Source organism: Pelodiscus sinensis, chromosome 10 (genome assembly GCF_052426305.1).
Source record: "Pelodiscus sinensis isolate ZL-2025 chromosome 10, ASM5242630v1, whole genome shotgun sequence".
Taxonomy (NCBI): domain Eukaryota; kingdom Metazoa; phylum Chordata; order Testudines; family Trionychidae; genus Pelodiscus; species Pelodiscus sinensis.
This window is the reverse complement of record NC_143061.1, coordinates 7,574,669-7,593,342: the sequence shown is the minus strand read 5'-3', so window position 1 is coordinate 7,593,342 and position 18,674 is coordinate 7,574,669. Positions and strand designations below refer to the sequence as shown.

Sequence of the window (18,674 nt, the reverse complement as noted above, 5' to 3'; positions counted from 1 at the left end):
CAGAAGAGTCAGAGCCCGGTGCACGCAGCGCGCCCCTCGGAGACAGACTGCCCGGGCGCCCCCCCTTTCCCGCCACAGCGCTGGCAAGCACTGCCCATGTACCTGACTCGGCAGGCTTGGCACCGGATCCTCCGCTGCTGCCCTTCCCCCAGCTCAGACGCCCACCAGGTGCAAAGAGCTGATTACTGGAGTCAATCGATCCAGGCTGCACGGAGAGAAACCCACAGGGAGCTGGCGTGAGTTGGTTCCTGTCTAGCCCTGCCCCCGTGGAAGGGAGCTGGCAGACGCTGGGGAGGGTCCATGCCAGCACAAGGGCAAAGGCCTTGCAAACAGCATCCCCCCAGAGCCGGGCTCCCAGGTCCTTCTGGGTCATAATGCCCAGGAGCTGCTGGTGCCCACAGGCAGGAGCCCACATGCCCCAAATCAAGCTGGCCCTAGATCCTGCAGCAAAGCCTCCAGACTGGGCACTGCTGTAGTCTTTATCCCTGGCACCGTGCACTCAGCTCTCGTGGGGAAGCAGCCGACACCAAAGGGTGCGGGGGAGCTGGAGCTCCCTGCCAAGGTGATCCCCAACAAAACAGTGAACGCTGGCATTCAAATGCGCCACCGTCAGGTTTCAGAGTTAACTCCCCCCCCCCCCCCTTGGGATGAACAGGGCGAGTCACCGTCTCCTGGCTGCGACATCTGCCCTGGTTGCACGCGGGCAGTTTTCAAAGCTCTGCCACCATAAGGACTAGGGCCATTGACAGGAAACGCGAGACGGGAGCTCGGCTCTGTGGCTGCGGAGAGCTGCCGTCCGCAGGACATCCTCCCTTCACCACACTCACCTTTGTGATCTTGGTTATCCGGCTGGTGTCAATTGGCCGGTTGCCCTTGCTGATTGGGACGGTGTTCCAGCCGTCATCGGCAACCTGGCTCCCTCGCCCACCTGCATGGGGACAGACAGGATCTCACTGCAGGTGCCTGCCCCAGTTCCAGCACCATGGAGCCCTACAGACCCTCCCCCAGCACTCACAGGGCAGAGCCAGAGTCCTTCAGCTCGCCAGGCACCTCTTGGACTAGGCTTCACAGTTCCCAGGCATACAGGCCCACCCCCCAGCAGGCGTGAGGACTATCAGCCACCACCACGAGCTTCTGGTGGGCATGGGGAGAGTCCTTCCAACTGGCCTGTACATGTCACAGGCCTGGGGACAGCAGGCTCACAAGCCCCAAAGCCCCAGCATTCGGCCCAGTCTGCCCGTACCCCCGGCCGGGCGCATGGGCCCACAGCAAGTTGCTCCAGGATCTCACCTCCAGACGAGGAGCCGGGAGGCCCTCTCCTCTTGTCCTGCTTCGACATGAGCTGCTGCACTTTGATGTGCTCCCGGTGCTCCTCCATCTCCGCCTCCTTGTGGATCTGGTCGATGGTTTTAGGGCCCAGGTCCCCTCGCCGCGGCACCCAGCTATTCTGCAAAGGGCATGGGGGGAAGCGGGGATTACAGTGGCTGTAGGAGGGGGAAGGGCCCAGCAGGGCCTGATGGGGCAAGTTGCTGGTATGGAATTCTCCAGCATCCCACCAGGGGCTCACTCTACACAGACACGGCTCCAAACAGCTGTTGGAGGGAGTCTCAGCTACGACCCAGTGGGCTACGCTCACCACACAGGACCCCAGCAACGGGGTCACGGTACAGACGTGCCTTCAGCTATCAGGAAGGAGGCAGGGCACACCCCTTACCCGGCAGTGTCATGTCTGTCTCTAACGGGCAAGGGAGTCACCCCTGGATCTGGGAGTAGGGGCGAGGTAGGTTCTTTACCCAGCAAGGCCAAGCCCCCATCTATCCTGAGGACATCGTGGCGGGGCTGGCACCCCCCTGCCCAGGTACAGACGTATCTTACCCAGTAGGGTCATGCCCACCTATCCGGGGCCACGCTGGCACCTTACCCGCCTGAGGTCAATCACATCCTGCAGCATGAAGCGAATTCGAGACGAGGTTTTCTTCTCCTTAATGATCTTCTCCATCTGGTTGAAATACTGATCCATCCTGGGCTGTGGGAGGGGAGACAGCATCGTCCGTCACCACCACGCTCTCCCCACGCCTGGCTGCTGCGTGCCAGGCCCCACAGCTCACCCCCCCGGGCTGCGAGCGCAGCGCCCCACACCAGCCCACCACCTGGGGAGTCGTGGAGAGCACCCAGGGGAAGTGGGGAGCCATTCAGGCTGGAGAGGCCCCATTGTTCACAGACCCCTCTGCCACTCCCACTGCCCACCCCTCAGCAGCCCCACACAAGCTCCCGAACCCTCTCCTGACCCCTCCCATAGGCAGCACCTGCACCCTGCCTGCAATGGGGTTGCCCTTCGGTGCCAAGCTGCTCCGGCACTCCCGAGCAGGCCCAGGGCAGGGAAGCTGGGCCACAGGTACCTTGGCCTTCTCGAAGTCCAGGTCCTTGCCAATGGTGGTGAGCAGGCGGCAGAGGCATTCGAGCGACTCCTCGTCATGGTTCTTGAGCAGCTTCACCACGCAGTCGTGCATGATGGCCTCCGTCAGCATCTTCAGCTTGAAGAGCTCCCCGATGAACTTGATGTTGCCCAAGGAGCGCCGCCGGGCCTTGTCCCGCGCATCGTCCAGCTCCTCCTTCAGCCGAGTCTTCTCCTCCGACTGAGGGGAGAGGAGCGGGGTTTACAGAGGAGAGCCAAATCCCGCCGGCCCCCCTCCCAATGGGACGGCGCTCGCCCCCCACCCCGGGAACAGGCCACTCACCGTGGCCACGTCATCCATCTCCTTCTGCTTCTTCTCAAAGATCTCGTCGTCGTCCTTGTCCTTCTCAAACTCCTTCTGGCAGCGGTTCAGCAGCAGCTTGCGGAAGTTCACGGTCACCGCCGGCTTGTCAGTCGTGGGGACTTTCAGCTGCAGGGAGGGACAGGAGCAGAGATGAGGGTGGGTGACCAACCAGCCCGGCATCCTCAGCCAACACGGGGACAGCTGCCAGCTCTGTCCGAACCAGCAGGGCCAGGACTCCTGGGTTCCATCCCCAGCTCTGGTGCCTCAGTGTCCCCACCTGGAAGACGCGGGTCCCTGCTCCACAAAAGCACTAAGAAGCTTTGATCTCTGTGGCGGGACGGTGCCAAGGCCTCGGAGGAGCTGAGCCCTCAGGGCACTCACCCCCATAAGGCAACGGCACATGTTGGCGTAGGCAACGGAGAAGTTTGGCTCAGAGATGGCCTTCTCGAAGATGAGGTCAATGACGCCCTTGAGCCGTTCCTCGGTGTCGATGGACAGCTCCGTGACCTGCTTCATCAGCTGCTGGAACATCTGCGGCGTCAGCTTGTTCAGGATGCTGCGCACGCGCCGGAACAGGTCCTGCAGGGACGTCGCAGATACAGTCAGACACACCCGACAATACCCGTCCCCAGCGGCTGCCTTGCTCCCCCATGGGGCACGGTGGCCCAGATGCTCGCCACGGGCCACCTGGCGCAAAGCCCAGCCAGGTGGCGCCGCACAAGCACCTCCCTACCTGCGTCTTGATGTTGTCGGGATCCTCCTCCTCGGCAGCCCGCTTGCTGGTGGGCTTCCAGGCCTTCTCGGCCTTGTTGAGTTTGATGTCCTCGTTCAGGGAGACTGTGGCGATGATCTTCCGGGGCTCTTTCCTCTGGCTCTGCTGCGAGCGGCGGGGCCCCAGGCCTGCAGGCTGAGGAGGAGGAAGGGGAGACATCAGGGCTTTCCTTCCCACTCCCCATGGGCCGCTCTCAGGCAGACCTGGGGCCTCCCGGCTGGACCACCTCCCAGGGAAGAACGAGCCAGTTGGGCTAACGGCCCCGGCACAAACTCCTGGGCCTGCTCAGATCCTCAGTTCCATCACGGAGCTTCAGTGGCCCAGACACGATGGCACAAACAAGAGATCATCATGCAGGCGAGCAGGGCGGAGGCTGGTGCCCCGTGGAAGCACTTACCGGGCCCCGGTTGCCCATGGATGGACGGCCCAGGTTGGCAAAGGAAGGGGTGAAGTCGGGGCCGCAGTTCATCCCGCTCAGGCGGATGGGGTCCAGCGGTCGCAGCGGCGTTTTATTCACCTGCAAGGGAAAAGGGGGCAAACCCACTGAGGATCCCAACTGGGGGCTGAAGGAAGGGTCAGACCCCACTAGCAACACCCTTAGTATACCCCATGGAGAAGGGTCACAGGGCTGGGGTCTGACATCTGCTCATGCACCCAAATGGCTCAGGCCACACAGCTTGCTGGTGCGCCCAGCCAGGGAACTGGAAACCGCTGGATCACACTCCCATAAGAGACAGACCAAAGGGCCGTCTAGCCCAGCGTCCTGTCTGCTGGCAGCGGCCCATGCCAGGTGCCCCAGGAGTGAACAGAACAGGGAATTATCAAGTGATCCATTCCATCACCCATTCCCAACCTCTGATAAACAGGCTAGGGACATTATCCCTGCTCATCCCGGCTAATAGCCACTGATGGACCTATCTTCCATGAATTTATTTAACTCTTCATTGAACTCTATTTTCTTGACCTTCACAACATCCTCTAGCAAGGAGTTCCACAGATTAACTGTGTATCATGTGAAGAAATGTTTCCTTTTGTTTGTTTTAAACCTGCTACCTATTAATTTCATTTGGTGACCCCTAGTTCTTGTGTTAGGAGTAAAAAACATTTTCCTTATTTATTTTTCCACACCAGTCATGATTTTATAAACCTCTATCATATCCCCCCTTAGTTGCCTTTTCCAAGCTGAAAAGTCCCAGTCTTATTCATCTGTCATATGGCAGCTGTTCCAGACCCATAAGAACGGCCGTACTGGGTCAGACCAAAGGTCCATCCAGCCCAGTATCCTGTCTGCCGACAGTGGCCACTGCCAGGCGCCCCAGAGAGAGCGAATCGAACAGGTAATGATCCAGCGATCTCTCTCCTGCAATCCATCTCCACCCTCTGACAGACAGAGGCTAGGGACACCATTACTTACCCATCCTGGCTAATTGCCATTAATGGACTTAACCTCCATGAATTTATCCAGTTCTCTTTTAACCCCTGTTATAGTCCTAGCCTTCACAACCTCCTTAGGCAAGGAGTTCCACAGATTGGCTATGCACTGTGTGAAGAAGAACTTCCTTTTATTTGTTTTAAACCTGCTACCCATTAATTGCATTTGGTGGCCCCTAGTTCTTATATTATGGGAACAAGAAAATAACTTTTCCTTATTCACTTTCTCCACACCCCTCATGATTTTATAGACCTCTATCATATCCCTCCTTAGTCTCCTCTTTTCCAGGCTGAAAAGTCCCAGTCTCTTTAATCTCTCCTCATATGGGACCCGTTCCAAACCCCTAATCATTTCTCTGAACCTTTTCTAATGTCAGTATAATATTTTTTGAGATGAGGAGACCACATCTGTACTCAGTATTCCAGATGTGAGCAACCACGGATTTATAGAAGGGCAATAAGATATTCTCCGTCTTATTTTCTATCCCTTTTTTAATGATTCCTAACATCCTGTTTGCTTTTTTGACTGCTGCTGCACACTGAGTGGACGTCTTCAGAGAACTATCCACGATGACTCCAAGATCTCTTTCTTGATTAGTTGTAGCTAAATTAGCCCCTATCATATTATATGTCTAGTTGGGATTATTTTTCCCAACGTGCGTTACTTTACATTTATCCACATTAACAGGGCTCGACAAACTATAGAATCTACTCGCCCGTGGCGAGATCTCAGCCGCGTGCCCTGTTTACCGGCGGCGTGTGCGTGTGCAATATGGCTCTTGCGCATGCGCAGTGTGGGGCTGGCGAGCAGCTTTCGCCATTTGACAAGCCCTGCACATTAAATTTCATTTGCCATTTTGTTGCCCAATCACTTACTTTAGTGAGATCTTTTTGAAGTTCTTCACAGTCTGCTTTGGTCTTAACTACCTCGAGCAGTTTAGTATCGTCTGCAAAATTTGCCACCTCACTGTTTACCCCCAATCCTTTCTGTTGGCCTTTTCTGAACCTTTTCCAACTCCAAAATGAGGCCACCACATCTGTACACAGCATTCCAGATGTGAGCATACCCTGGATTTATACAGAGGCAGTCTGGTATTTTCTGTCTTATTCTCAATTCCTTTCTTCGCGATTCCCAACCGTCTGTTCACGTTTTTCACGGCTGGATGTTTTCAGAGAACTCTCCACAATGACTCCAAGATCTCTCTCTCTTTCTGGTAACTAGTTTATTCCCCGTCGTGATATATGGATAACTGGGCTTGTTCCTCAATGCACGTTCGCGCTGAGAAACGCCAAGTGTCTCCCACAGCAAGGAGAGAAGACACGGACAGGGCAACACTGAGGGAGAGCACCTCTGGCATGGCTCAGCTGAAGAGCTGCTGTGCTCTATACAACGCCCCAGACAGGGTCAGCAACAGGCTGTCCGCTCCAGACAGGGCACTACAACTTCCAGCTGCCCAAGGGCAAGGCATGCACCGGATGACTCCAGAGCAGCTCCTTGGCCACAGCTGGCTCAGGGGTACCTGTCCCATGCCAAGTGCCCATCCCCATCCCGGACTACTTGGGTCTCATGTTCTGGCCATAGCAAAGCCCACAGCGACCAAGCACAGAAGGAAGTGCTGTCAGCCGCCTTTGCCCATTTGGTAACACGCAAACACCCGCGGAAGAAGCCAATGCCTGTAGGTCCTCACCAGTCTGGTGGTGGCACTGACCTTGTCCAGCACCACATCGCTGATCTGGGGCAGCCCCTCGGGTTTCTGCATGCTGGCGAAGATGAACTGGAAGCCCAGCAGGAACTCCCGGTCGTATTGCTTCTTCTCCTCGGGGTTCAGTGGCTTCCATTGTTCTGGGGCGGAGGAAAGGAGAGCGCCCTGAAACGTGCCCCCACCAGCCACAACCCACACCAGGGGGGCATCGCAAGGCGGGAAGAAGGAGCAGGGAAGTGGCACGGCAGGGCAGGCGGAGAAGTGCAGCCCCACACCACAGGCAGTGAGCGATACCGGCCCCAGGCGCTCCCTGCAGGGGGGAGGAGGACACCGCCAGCCTCTGCCCACCACCCTCGTGCAAGGTGGGAGGTCACGCGCAGGCAGCCCACACTGGCAGACGCAGACCCGGCATGCCCACAGCCCGGCGGGAGGCTCCACAGCAGGGCAGCCAGCAGGCAAAGCGTGCAGGCAGGCCCCAGAGCATGCTGGGAGCTGCAGCGAGCAAAAGGCAAAGGCAGTTGCAAGCCCTTCAGCTCCTGGCACGCTGCTAACACCCCTCCCGGACGCGAAGGGCTGCGTCCCCCCGCAGGGTCCAGCCCAGCAGTTGAGGCCTGGGGCTGCTGCCCTCCAGTGCCCCCTGGGCTAGTGGGAGGCGAAGGATCTGCCCCCTGCCCTCCCCGTTCCAGTGCGCGCTGGGTGCGAGTGGGCCCGGCTGCGGTCGAGTCTCCGCAGAAGCCGGTGCACCGGGACAGCGACCCCGGGGAAGTGAAAGCCAAGAGCAGCGAAACGCAGAGAGGCAGCCGGCGCGCGCTCCCAGCCCCCCACCAGTGGGCCCCCGCCTGCTCAGATCCTCAGTCCCATCACAGAGCGTCAGTGGCCCAGACACGATGGCTCAGAGCGGATGTCATCACAGGAGGCCGGGCCGACCCGAGCGCAAGGAGGAAGCAGTAAGCAGGACACCTACTTTGGCTGAAGGAAGGCTCACCTTCCTTGTACTGGTACTTCTGATCCGCCGCCTTGACCTTGTCCGGATCCAGCTTGTCCTCCTTCTCCTCCCAGGTCTCCTCTGTCTCCTCCTGGGGGCAGGCGGGGGCAGGCGCCTTGGACTCAGGGGCTGGGGGCTTGTTCTCCACCTCGGCGGCACCATCGCTGCTCTGAGACTGCCAACAAAAGGGAGACGACGTGAGGGAGAACCCAGCCTGAGCCTCCCCAGACCCTGGAGCCACATTCAGGCGACTGCATCCCATAGCAAACAGCTCCCAGCGAGAGGGGGCACTAGGCACCCCACTGGCCCTGCTGGGGGCGGCCCCAGAACCCGGACTCCCTGCTGCAGATCAGATCCTCAGTCCCATCACGGTGCATCAGTGGCCCAGACACGATGGCACTAACAAGAGCTCATCACGCGAGGCAGCAGTTTGGGGGGGGGGGGGGGTGAGGGGGGAAGGAGAGACGCAGCGCCCACACCGTCCCAGAGGGCCACGCACCCACCTCCTTAAAGGCATCCAGCAGGTCGCCCACGGCTTCCTTCTTGTTGAACTCCTTCATTTTCCGCTTTTTCTTTGGCACCGACACAGCTACTGGAGGGAAGAGGTGAGCAACTGAGACCCCCACACCTGCCCCGGCCACCCCCCCGCCATCCTGAGCCCCTCCCCCTGCACTGCAGGGAGATTCTCTTGCTATGCCGGAGCCCTGGCCCGGGCCCACCCCACGCTGGCTGGCTCCCCGAGGCGCCGCAAGGGACCCCACGCACCGTGAGGCACCGTGTCCCCACCAGCACTACCCGCCAGAAGGCAGCGGGCCCTAGACAGGACCTTGCTTCCTGCTCCCACAGCCGTCTCCTTAGCCCAGGGCACCCTGCCCCAGCTCCCCACCTTGAGTGACCGCCTCTGAGCTCTGGGATAGAGGCGCCTCACACTGGGAAATCTGCTCCTGTGCCTCCAGGGGCTCTTCGCACTCCTCCTCTTCCTCCAGCTCCGGCTCCGGCTCCGGCTCCTCCTCCTCCTCCTCCGCAGGGGGCGAGGCTGGGACAGCCAGCTCCTCTGCCTTAACCTCCTCGGGCTCCGAGATGGGGCTGACATCCGACTCCGGCTGCTCCTCTGCTTCGTTAGCCTCCTGCTGGCCAGGCACCTCCAGCCCGTTGGGCAGTACCAGCTCCTCGGGCTGGGCAATGGGAGACTCCATGTCCGGCTCTGGCTGGCACGTGGGCGGCTCGGCCACCGGCTCCGGCGTTTCCTCCAAGACTCCGTTGGAGTCAACAGCAGCCTCGCTGGAGGCCTCTTCCAGGGGGGGTGGGGGGCTGGGGGAGGCAGCAGGCTTGGCTGGCAGCTCCTCCTCCAGGGGCGCATCCTCGGGGGGTGCCAGCTCCATTGGCACCATCTCCACTGGCACCTCCTCCTCCTCCTCCTCCTCCTGTGTCTCTATCAGCAATGGCTGGGCCGGGGGTGCCAGGACAGGGCTGGCAGCTGCCTCCTCCTGGGGCTCTGTGTCCAAGGCAGGGGGTTCCTCGGGCTGCTCCATGCCCCCTGGCACTGTAGTGGTGTCTCTAAGAGGTTCGTGTGTGTCTGCAGGAGCCTCAGGCAGCTCCGTTTTAGTGTCCACTTGCACTGGGCTCTCCATCGGCACCAGCGTCACGTCGGCCAGCAGCACGGGCTCCACCTCGGCGATCAGGGGAGGCGGGGGAGATGGGGATGCTGATTTACTTGGCTCTAAGGAGGCAGGTTTACTTACAACCGGGACAGGCTTTGGCCGGTCATCTGCCAAGAAAGGAGACGGGGCGTTAGCGGTGCCTCTCCAGGCCGATTCCAGGGAGGGGGGGCACACGGGCCAAAGGATCCCAGGAGAGAGGGGGAAGGTGGGCCGGGGGGCTAGTGGATGCCAGCTGGCTGCCAAGAGGAGGGAAGGGCTCAGGGTCACAGAGGAAGCCAAGGGAGCATGACTGGGTGAGGCAGCCAGGGGGAGGTGCAGGAAGAGATGGGAGGACGCAGCAGCGAGGAGGAGGGGCTGGAAGAGCAGAGAGCAAATGTCTATGAAGGCGAAGGAGGGTCCTGCCCAAACAGGAGCCAGGAGGTTGCAGCACATAAGGGAGACCAGGCATCAAGCGGCGGAGCTGCTAACCAACACACCCGCAGACACGGGGCTGCAGCACCGACCGGGCTCGGGAGTGGAGCTGGGAATCACAAAACAGGAATTCAGTGCCAGGTCAGCGCACAAGAGCTGCCACACCAGGTCAGACCATGGGCCGCTATGCCCTGCAATCTGCCTGCAACGGTCGCCTGCCCCACAGCTTCTGAGGAGTGCACAGCACAGAGCCATTACAGGCTGACACATTCATTTTCCTCACATACTTCTGATGACTAGGGTTCAGAGTCACCCAGAGCATGAGGCTGCTACTCTGACCATCCTAGTGAATAGCCACAGACAAACCTATCCTCTAGTCTTTGTAACTAGTGCAATACTTTTGGCCATTACTACATCCCATGGCAAGGAGTTCCACAGATTAACGGTATATACTGAAAAGTAATATTTTCTCTTGTCTGCATTAAGCCCACTGCCTATCAATTGTACCAGGTGACACTTCTGTAGTACGTGAAAGGGTAAATAACGCTTCCCTATTCACGGTCTCACCCCATTCATGAGATCTGAGACCTCTGTTTTATCCCCCCCATAGTCATCTTTTTTCTATGCTGCTTAATTCTTTTTAGTCTCTCCTTGGATGGAAGTTGTTCCAGACGGCCAGTCATTGTTGCTCCTCCACTATATCCTCTGGATACAGCTTTCAAGAGGTGAACGCTCCATGGATTTATATAGAAGCATTATTGTATTTTTCTGTCTTATTTTCTATTCCTTTCCTAATAATTCCTATTTTGCGCCCTGCTGTGCACCATGCAGTAGTTTTCAAAGAACTATCTACGGGGACAGCAAGATCCCTTTTTGAACAGTAACATGAAGAGAACGGCCGCAGTTCCCCTTTTTAAAGTGAAACATTACTGTGGTGGGCCTATGTAAAGCTGGGATTATTTTTCAACATGCATTAGTTTGCACTGAACATTGAATTTCATCTGCCATGTTGGTGTCCAGTCACCCAGCTTGGTGCGATCCTTTAACTCCTTCCAGTCAGTTTTGGATAAAACTATCTAGAAAGTCTTCAACGTTGGCCACTTCCTGTTTCCAAATCACGAATGAAAGCGCTGACCAGCCCTAGCCCTGGTACAGATCGGAGGGGGTCACCCAAATGTGTTTCACGTGTCTCCATGGTAAAAAAGGACCATTTATTTCTACCGTTTGTTTCCCATCTTTCAGCCAGTTACTGACACATGAGAGAACGGGCCCTCTTATCTCACCACTTGTTTCCTAAAGAGCCGTCGGTGTGGGACCTTGCCTTGAAAATCCAGGTACAATGTGCCAACTGGATCACCCGTGTCCACGCGCCTATTGACCCCTCAACGGAATGACGAGGGATTGGACAAAAGCTCTATTGACTTTCCCTCGACCAATCATGTTCATGTGTGTGGGATATTCCCAGCTGCTTGGCCAATTGTCCCCTCTCTGCCAGTCAGGGGCACCAGATGCATTAACTGAGCACTCGGGGAAGAGCCCATCGTTACAGAGAAGCGAAATGAATTCTCTGCCTCAGTCTTTGCTGCAGAGGGGATGGGGAAAGGCCCCAAAAGAAGAGCTCTGATGTGGGTGACACGTAAAGCCCTGGTTTGCAAACAGACTGATTACAGTTTAGTTCATGAGCCACCGGGACCAGACGGGATTCACCCAGGCGACCTGAAGGAACGCAAAGATACAATTGCAGAACTACTGACTACGATTTAACCTACCACTGAAATCTGCCTCGGTACCAGATCACTAGAAGGTAGCCTGATTTCTAAACAGGCTCCAGCAACAGGCCGGCGTGCCTAACGTCAGCACCGGACAAACGTGCAGAGACCAGTCTGCTGGGAAAGGATCTGCCTTGCTCATTTATTGGGCAATGGCACCCCACAAGTCAGACCGCCAGCGAAACCCCACGGCAGCGGCTTGGACCAGCGGTGTCCAGCCCCTCTGGGCTCAGGCCTGTTCGAAAACGGTTATGGTTTGTCACGACCCAGTTATAGTCGGGGTGGGGGCTGGGCAGAGCTGTAACGAGGCGTTTTAGCAGCGTCTTTGCGCCCCAATCCAAACAGCCTGAGCAGCCCAGGGAGGTGAGTCAGGGTGGAGGGAGTGCTCCCTCCCTGAGCCCCGCCATACAGGCCTGGCCAAGCTGCCAGCCCAAGCCACACCCAGGGCGTGGCGCCTTGGGCAGCTGACCCAGTTGCTGCACCCTGGTTTCAGTCAGATCCTGCCCTGTCCTCACCCCACTGCGGCAGCTCCTATGCTGCGGAGCTGGGCTTGGCTCTGCCTCCGGGTGGGAGCACTGCTCAGGTTTGGCACCGCCCTCTGACGGCTCCTGGGCTTGCAGGGCCCCGCACTCAAATCTGGCTTCTGTAGGCCTTGCCAGCCCCATGGATAGGAGCTGCCACGCAGCCCTTTGAAATGTTTTGGTGACCCGACCCCCAGCCCGAGAGACCCTGACAGACAAATTGATAAGCCGGAGGCGGGGCGGGACAAGGGAGCAGGATGGGGGAACGGTCTGGGGTGGATTTAGACGGCTCAGTGAAATCGAGGCTTATTGGCTTCCCAGTACGGGAAGGGGCACCCTGACCACGGACCAGATGCTTCTAGCACAGCGTTTCCCAATTGGTGCTCCGTGGAACCCCGTGGTTCTGTGAGAACTCGGCACTCCCCCCACCCCCTCTTGAAGAGACAGAGCCTTTTTGCAGCAGGGCACGGAGGGTCTCTTCCCCCGCTCCCCCCCCCAAAATTTTTTTACCCTGGCAACCCTAGGAATTCCTTGAAACTCTTTCAAGCTGAAAAGGGTTCTGTGGTCAAATACAATTGGGAAACGCGGTTCTAGCGCATAGGTCTGAACGTCACACGAATGGCAGCAGGAGCTGCAAGCAGCCTCAGGGTTCACATGGATCCAGGCAGGCCCAAGCAGCCAAGCGCTGGCTTTGGAGGGATACAGCAGGCTGCAAGCTAAACACTCGGCTTTAGGGAACCATTCAACACTCAGCACCTCTTGCCAAATTAGAGCAGCTTTCCCGTGCGCGGCCGCAGGGACGGGAACTGGCTACAAAGGACTCTCCAGGTACGGAGCCGCGCTGAGCCTGAGCTAGGAGGCCCGGCCGCGTGATCAGAAACAGGCCGACAGCAGCGGAGAGACAGCTCAGGAAGTCACAGCTGAACTCTTAGGGCGAACAACATGAAACCAAGCCCTGCGGCCAGGGAGAAAGAAAAGCTGGGGGAGACCCGGCTTCCAACTAGACGCCAACAGGAAGAAGAGGGCTGATGCCAGTTGGAGCCGCACACAGAGTCCCGTTCCGGGAGCTGGGAGGGCCTGGGCACTCTACACACCACTCTAGGGATACCCAGCCCTGGGGGAAGTTTAGAGACGAGCCACAGAGCTGGAGAGGCTGACCCTGGAGCCAGGCCTGCTGACGGTGGGGAGGAGACAGCGGCCCTGGAATAGAGCCCCGGGCCCCTCTGAATTGCTGCTGAAGCACCACTCCATGCAGTTGAGGGCTCATTGACCCCCCCCCCCCCCCAAGAGCACAAGCTGCCTCTCGCACCTGCTCCCGGGGCCCACGACGGCTGTCAGCCACACTGGCTGGAGCACGCGGGACGTGCTGAGCTTGGATGAGTCTAACCCCAACTGGCAGAAACCCCAAGGAGGGTACAGATTCCAAGACAGGAACCCTCTCTCCCCCCCTCCCCCCCACTGCTGTCTGGGCGCTACAGATTCCATAACAGGAACCCTCCATCAAGGAGCTCGAAGAGCGTCTCCTACCCTCACCCCAACACAGCGCCGTCGAGTCGCAGCGAGGGAGAAGGCAACAGGCCGCAAGCAGGGGGCAGCCATCCCAGCCCTGCAGCTGCCTCCCTCCTGTGCCTCCCCCAGGTCACACGCAGGCCCCGGCAGCCGATTCTCTAGGAATGAGCACCCCTGGGGCTGTCCCCACCCGGTGCCTCGCCCCCACCCCGGAGACACACCTGGCCGGACAATAACCGCTACGTGGGGCGTCTCGCCGTTGGCCTGTGGCTCCAAACCGCTTCCAGTCTGCGGAAGAGAAGCGTGGGAAGGGTTAATGGGCAGCCTTCCCTCTCAAACTCCCCCGCTCCCATCACTCTGTCGCTGCCTGTGGATTTTCCACGCCCCCGAGCCACGAAGTTACCTGGACTTAGCCCCCTGGCCGGACAGCGCCAAGTGGGCAGGGAGTTTCTCCCGTCGACACAGCTACCACCCACCAGGGAGGCAGAGCGTCTGCGTCGGAGAGAGAAGCTACACCAGGGCTGAGCTGAAAGTGTAAACGAGCCCTTCAATTCGCAGCCACCTATGTTCCCTGGGAGCTGTGCAGATGCCTATTTAGCACCACGCAGGTGTCCAGGAGGCAGCCAGGGAGGCCCCCCTCCCCCACGCAGGCCAAGAGCACCCTCCATGCCACGTGCTGGAGCTGCCCCTCACATCCTGCACCCCAACCTCTGCCCCAGAGCCTGCAGTGCCAGCTGGAGTCCTCCGATGCCTGCAACCCAACTCTGCCTCAAGCCTGAACACTCCCCCCCACATCACACACAGAACCACTTGGCCCCACCGCGCCACATGAACGTTGTGCGCACCAACACGAAGGTGACGTGTCGCATGTCACCTCCATACTCGTGCACGTAACACTCATTCCGCTCGGGAGTAGAAATAGAGGGAACACTGCCAGCCACCCCTCCCTCCTTGGAGAAGGAACATGCGGCCCTGTCGCTTGCGGGGGGCTCGGGAGGGGCCCCTTACCTGAGGTGGGGTAGGAGTGGAGGAGGTCCTTGCACCAGACATGATTTCCTCGGTGATGTCTTTGCCGCCCTGGTTTGGATCTCGTATCCGGATCTGCCATGTAAGAGGCAGAGCAGCAGTTAGTGTGGGGGGGGGGGGGGGGGGGGGGAGGGGCACACACTCTACCCCTCCCCCCCCCGGCACTGGCAGGGTGAAGGGAGGGGCATGCGCTTCCCACAGCAAGGCAGAGGCTGGCAGCAGGGCACAGCTCACATCATTCCAAGATGCCCTGCGACCTTGCCCTGGCACCCCTGCCTGTACAGCACAGCCAGGCGGAGGCCTGTGGGGGAGCGGCTCTGGCACAGATGTCGAGTTGCCTACTTGGACTCCCAGGCAAACAGAGCCAGGCAGCAACCCCCTCTGCAAAGCCCCGACCCCCGACAGCCGGGCGGGGAGCGAGTCGGGCCAGGCAGGAAGGGGAGGTCTGTTTAGCTTCCGGTGGGCTGCCGTAGCCACGTGGAGCACAGCACTCACCCTGCTCCAACACGTGCGCGGCTGGGACCTCACACAGCCCATGGCAGGGAGCCAGCGGCGCCGCAGCCAGCTGCCATGTCGCTCCCGCTTGCTCGGCACATTCCCCGCCTCCCCCCTCCCGCAGAGGCTAGGCCAGGAGGAAACGGCTCCTCCTGCCCCAGAGCAGCCAGGATGGGACTTCGGCCGCTGGAGGGGGAGCAGCCAGGCCCAGCGCAGGGGGAGGAAGGCCCTTCGCAGCAGCCTGTGAGGTCACAGAGGCTCTGTCTGGCAGCCAATGGCAGAGCAGCCCACCTGGCGGGCTGGGCACGAGACCAGCCACCATAGCAAGCCCCACCCCAGAGAGCCAGGCAGCTCCCCCCACTGGGGGGGCGAGGGTCCAGGCATCTCCAATGTGACAGCCCAAGCACCTTCCCCTGCCACCAGCAGGGCACTGGGACAGTCCCTTGCCCCCCTCCCCACGCTGGGCAGTGGGACAGTCCCTTGCCCCCCTCCCCTCGCTGGGCAGTGGGACAGTCCCTTGCCCCCCTCCCCTCGCTGGGCAGTGGGACAGTCCCTTGCCCCCCTCCCCTCGCTGGGCAGTGGGACAGTCCTGTCATTCTGACCACGAGACAAGGGGGTGTCACAATGCTCAGGGACCTGAGCACTCCCCATTGGCTGAACGCTCCAATGCCCCTGCCCAGGGCAGGCTGGGGGTGGGGGGGGAGAACCAGCCTGCAAGGAACCTGGGAAGGGGTGAGCAAGACAAGCCAGGCTTTAGGAGTTGCCACCTTGTATGCGACCCCCTGAGAACCCCCCCACCGCTGCCTGGGGTGGTCACGCTCCAAGTCACATGGCAGCCCAACGCCAAGGGCTCCCCCACACTCCCAGAGGAACAGAATAGTGCTGGCATGGCCCCCCCAGCACAGCATGCACCACGCTCTAAGCTGCCCCCACCTACCAGCCTCCGCGGGCAGAGTAGGCTTGGATCTGCTGTCTCTGCCGTGCCCCTCTGGGCAGGGCAGAAAATGGGACACCCCGCCCTAGCTCCAAAACCAGGAAAGGCCCAGTCCCCACAACGCATCCGACACCCCCACACCAGAGCCCTTGGCACCCCCCAGCCCAGCAGTGGGAATTATGGCCCCATATCAGGGGCTGACTTCCAGGTGGCCAACATGGTCTGCTGCTACCACAGCATCAAGGTCCACGGGCTGGTCAGAGGAGGGTCCCTACGAAGCGGGCTCCCTCGTATCTCCCCTCCACAGGAGCACAGGGGTTCAGCTGCCCCCACAAGGGCCAGGAGAAAGGAGGTGGCACAGGGTTTGAAATACCAGCCCCCTGCAGCCAGGGTGGAGCCTAGGGGGATACGCCCCCACCCCCGGGAAGTGGTCCTGGCAGACCCAAGCTGCAGCACTCACAGAGGACGGCTTCATGCTATAAATAGATCCTGTGCCAAGCCTCTGAGCAACAGCGCTGCTGCAGCTCCGGCAGGCAGGCAGGCAGGCAGGCAGGCACCGGCTGGCAACTGCAGTCCCCCCCAGCAGCCGTGACTCAGCATGTTCTCCCTACCAGGGAGGACGGGGAAGGTCGGGCCTGACTCTGCACACACCATCCAGCCCCCGCCATGTGCTCCCCCCATCCCCTGAACACAGTCACGCCGGGAAAAAGCACTGAAGAGCTGCCCCGCCCCACCCACAGGGGCAACGCAGCCCCACCTGCTCCCTGCTTGCTGCGCCTAAGGGCAGGCATGCGAGGTCTGGCCAAGCCGTTGGGCTTCCCTTGGCGGCCCGAGTCTCCCACAGAGCTGGGATTCCAGCTCCTCACTCCCCGCACATTCAGTCGGGGCGGGGGGAGCAGCTTGGGGCCATCATCAGGCACCCCATACACGCCAGGCTTTGCAGCTGGCGACAGGGAGTCACCAGTGTGGGGAGCACCCCCACCCCCACCCCCCTTACCGTCTTGCGCTCTCGCTTTGTCGGGATGGGCGGCTGCTGGTTCATCATGACCTGGGCAGTGGGGACTCCAGCTGGGAACTGCTGCACCCCCTGAGCAGGGTAATAGGCACCGGCTGGGAGAGGAGAGAGAGAGTGAGTAGAGCTGGCCGGCCCCCTCCTCACGGCACCAGGGCACTGGGCAGCAGCCTGCACGACCCACCAGGCACCGTGCCAGAGGCCTGTGGGCCCCCGGGCAAGTGAAGATCCCTAAGAAACGCCTCAATTCATGGGAGCTTTGCCAGGCAGCCCCAGCCCAGGAGACACCCCCCAGCCCAGCCCCCTTCCTTGCCCAGTGCCACCCAGGGCTGCTGGGGGCCAGAGCTCCACCCAAGGAGCGGCTGCGCTCATGCGCTCAGGAGGCCCACAGGCTGCTCAGTGGGGCGGGATCCTCATGCAGCCCTCACCAGGCACGTCCCAAACCCGAAGAACAGGTGCAACCCGCTTTCATGAGAACCCCTTCTCGGGGAGGCCGCGGGGACCCGAGCCGCCCACTCCACACCAGGAGCTGCCCCCCGTCCAGCGAGCCAGCCCCACGGCAAGGCCAGGGAAACCATCCCACTGGCAGGCAGGACTTAGCTTGCCACAGCTAGGAGAAGCAGGCCAGAGAGAAATCCCTGCTCCAGGCCCAGCAACGTCATGCTACAGGACAGCCCAAGCCAGTCCTCTTCCAAACCAACCCACTGGGCAGCGGAGGGCGCGCCTGGGTGAGGTCCATTCCCCACCCGGAGCCGGGACGACCCCAGAGAGCCCTGGGATTCAGGTGTCTCCTCCGCAGCTGCCGTCTTGGTGTCCCAGCTCTGCAGCGGCTGCCAGGCCTTATCTCCCTCGCACCAGACTGCCCCTGCCCCAGCTCCGTGGAAAAGCACAAAGCAGAACAGCCAGCTCCCTCTGCTCCCACCCCAGGCCTTCGCCCCGAATGCCTGGCGAGGTGGAGCTGCTAGACCAACCAGCGTCCCGGCTCCTCTCAGCCTGACCACAGCACCAGCCCGCCCTCCCAGGACGTCTCAACATGCCTGGGGTTCCCCAGCTCCCTGGCTACCCCAAGGTGCCATGATCCCCAACTGCAGATACTGGGAACTCAGCCAAACCAGAGGAAAACAGGGCAACTACAAGCCCCAGGGACCGCGAGGCAGGGCAGGGAGCCAGCAGCATGGGCCGAGATGCCTCATAGGCGGACACCAAGCAGCCCAAGTCAGAGCTGGCGCCCGAAGAGGCTGCATCTCTGCCCAGATCACCAGCAGGCAGCCAGGCCCATGGGTAAGGTCCCGACCTGGGCACAGGAGGGTGCCCAAGGAGGCAGCACATCAGTCCCTGGCCTCAGCCAGCCTTCCCGAAAGACGGACCAGACAGATCCCCTCCCCCCGCATGCCCTCAGCAGGGCGGGCAACCATGAGATGGATGCCAGCACAGGGAGGAAGAGACAGTAACAGGTGGGAGCCTGGCCTCATCCCAGGTCAGCACTTTGCTGGGCCCCTCACACCCTTAGCCCATGGGCCGCAGTACTAGCAGGGAACACGGGGGGGGCTCCAGATCTCCCCACCGGGGGGGGGGGGGGGGGGGGGAGGAAGAAGACATTCCATCCTCCTGCCCATATAAACACCCCAATGGGGCACTTGCTGCTCAAGCCAGGAAGCAGCCACAGGGCAGACCAAGCATCAGGGG

The 18,674-nt window shown here is 60.3% G+C and overlaps 1 protein-coding gene and 3 non-coding genes across 17 annotated transcripts in view; all 4 read right to left on the bottom strand.

The window, feature by feature from the left end:
• EIF4G1 (eukaryotic translation initiation factor 4 gamma 1) overlaps window positions 1-18,674 on the bottom strand; it is a 43,988-nt gene that overhangs the window by 7,145 nt on the left and 18,169 nt on the right. For 7 of the 14 annotated variants that reach the window (XM_075938087.2, XM_075938086.2, XM_075938092.2 and 4 more), the window contains 16 exons: window positions 16,974-17,086; window positions 14,530-14,622; window positions 13,743-13,809; window positions 8,537-9,418; window positions 8,154-8,242; window positions 7,630-7,825; window positions 6,651-6,805; window positions 3,929-4,048; window positions 3,493-3,666; window positions 3,141-3,338; window positions 2,739-2,885; window positions 2,400-2,636; window positions 1,922-2,026; window positions 1,291-1,447; window positions 828-928; window positions 103-205 (listed from right to left, as the gene is read on the bottom strand). In XM_075938087.2, the coding sequence (XP_075794202.2) occupies window positions 103-205; window positions 828-928; window positions 1,291-1,447; window positions 1,922-2,026; window positions 2,400-2,636; window positions 2,739-2,885; window positions 3,141-3,338; window positions 3,493-3,666; window positions 3,929-4,048; window positions 6,651-6,805; window positions 7,630-7,825; window positions 8,154-8,242; window positions 8,537-9,418; window positions 13,743-13,809; window positions 14,530-14,622; window positions 16,974-17,086 (2,937 nt within the window). Of the gene's footprint in view, window positions 1-102; window positions 206-827; window positions 929-1,290; window positions 1,448-1,921; window positions 2,027-2,399; window positions 2,637-2,738; window positions 2,886-3,140; window positions 3,339-3,492; window positions 3,667-3,928; window positions 4,049-6,650; window positions 6,806-7,629; window positions 7,826-8,153; window positions 8,243-8,536; window positions 9,419-13,742; window positions 13,810-14,529; window positions 14,623-15,042; window positions 15,262-16,973; window positions 17,087-18,674 lie in introns of those variants that run through there. The other 7 variants (XM_075938093.2, XM_075938098.2, XM_089780733.1 and 4 more) reach the window with 5 other exon arrangements.
• LOC112543938 (small nucleolar RNA SNORD66) lies at window positions 3,813-3,888 on the bottom strand. Its single transcript, XR_003087231.2, has one exon. It is a non-coding gene; the product is annotated as a small nucleolar RNA SNORD66 (small nucleolar RNA).
• Window positions 7,505-7,581, bottom strand: LOC112543939 (small nucleolar RNA SNORD66). Its single transcript, XR_003087232.1, has one exon. It is a non-coding gene; the product is annotated as a small nucleolar RNA SNORD66 (small nucleolar RNA).
• On the bottom strand, window positions 7,996-8,072 carry LOC112543933 (small nucleolar RNA SNORD66). The gene has a single exon (XR_003087226.1). It is a non-coding gene; the product is annotated as a small nucleolar RNA SNORD66 (small nucleolar RNA).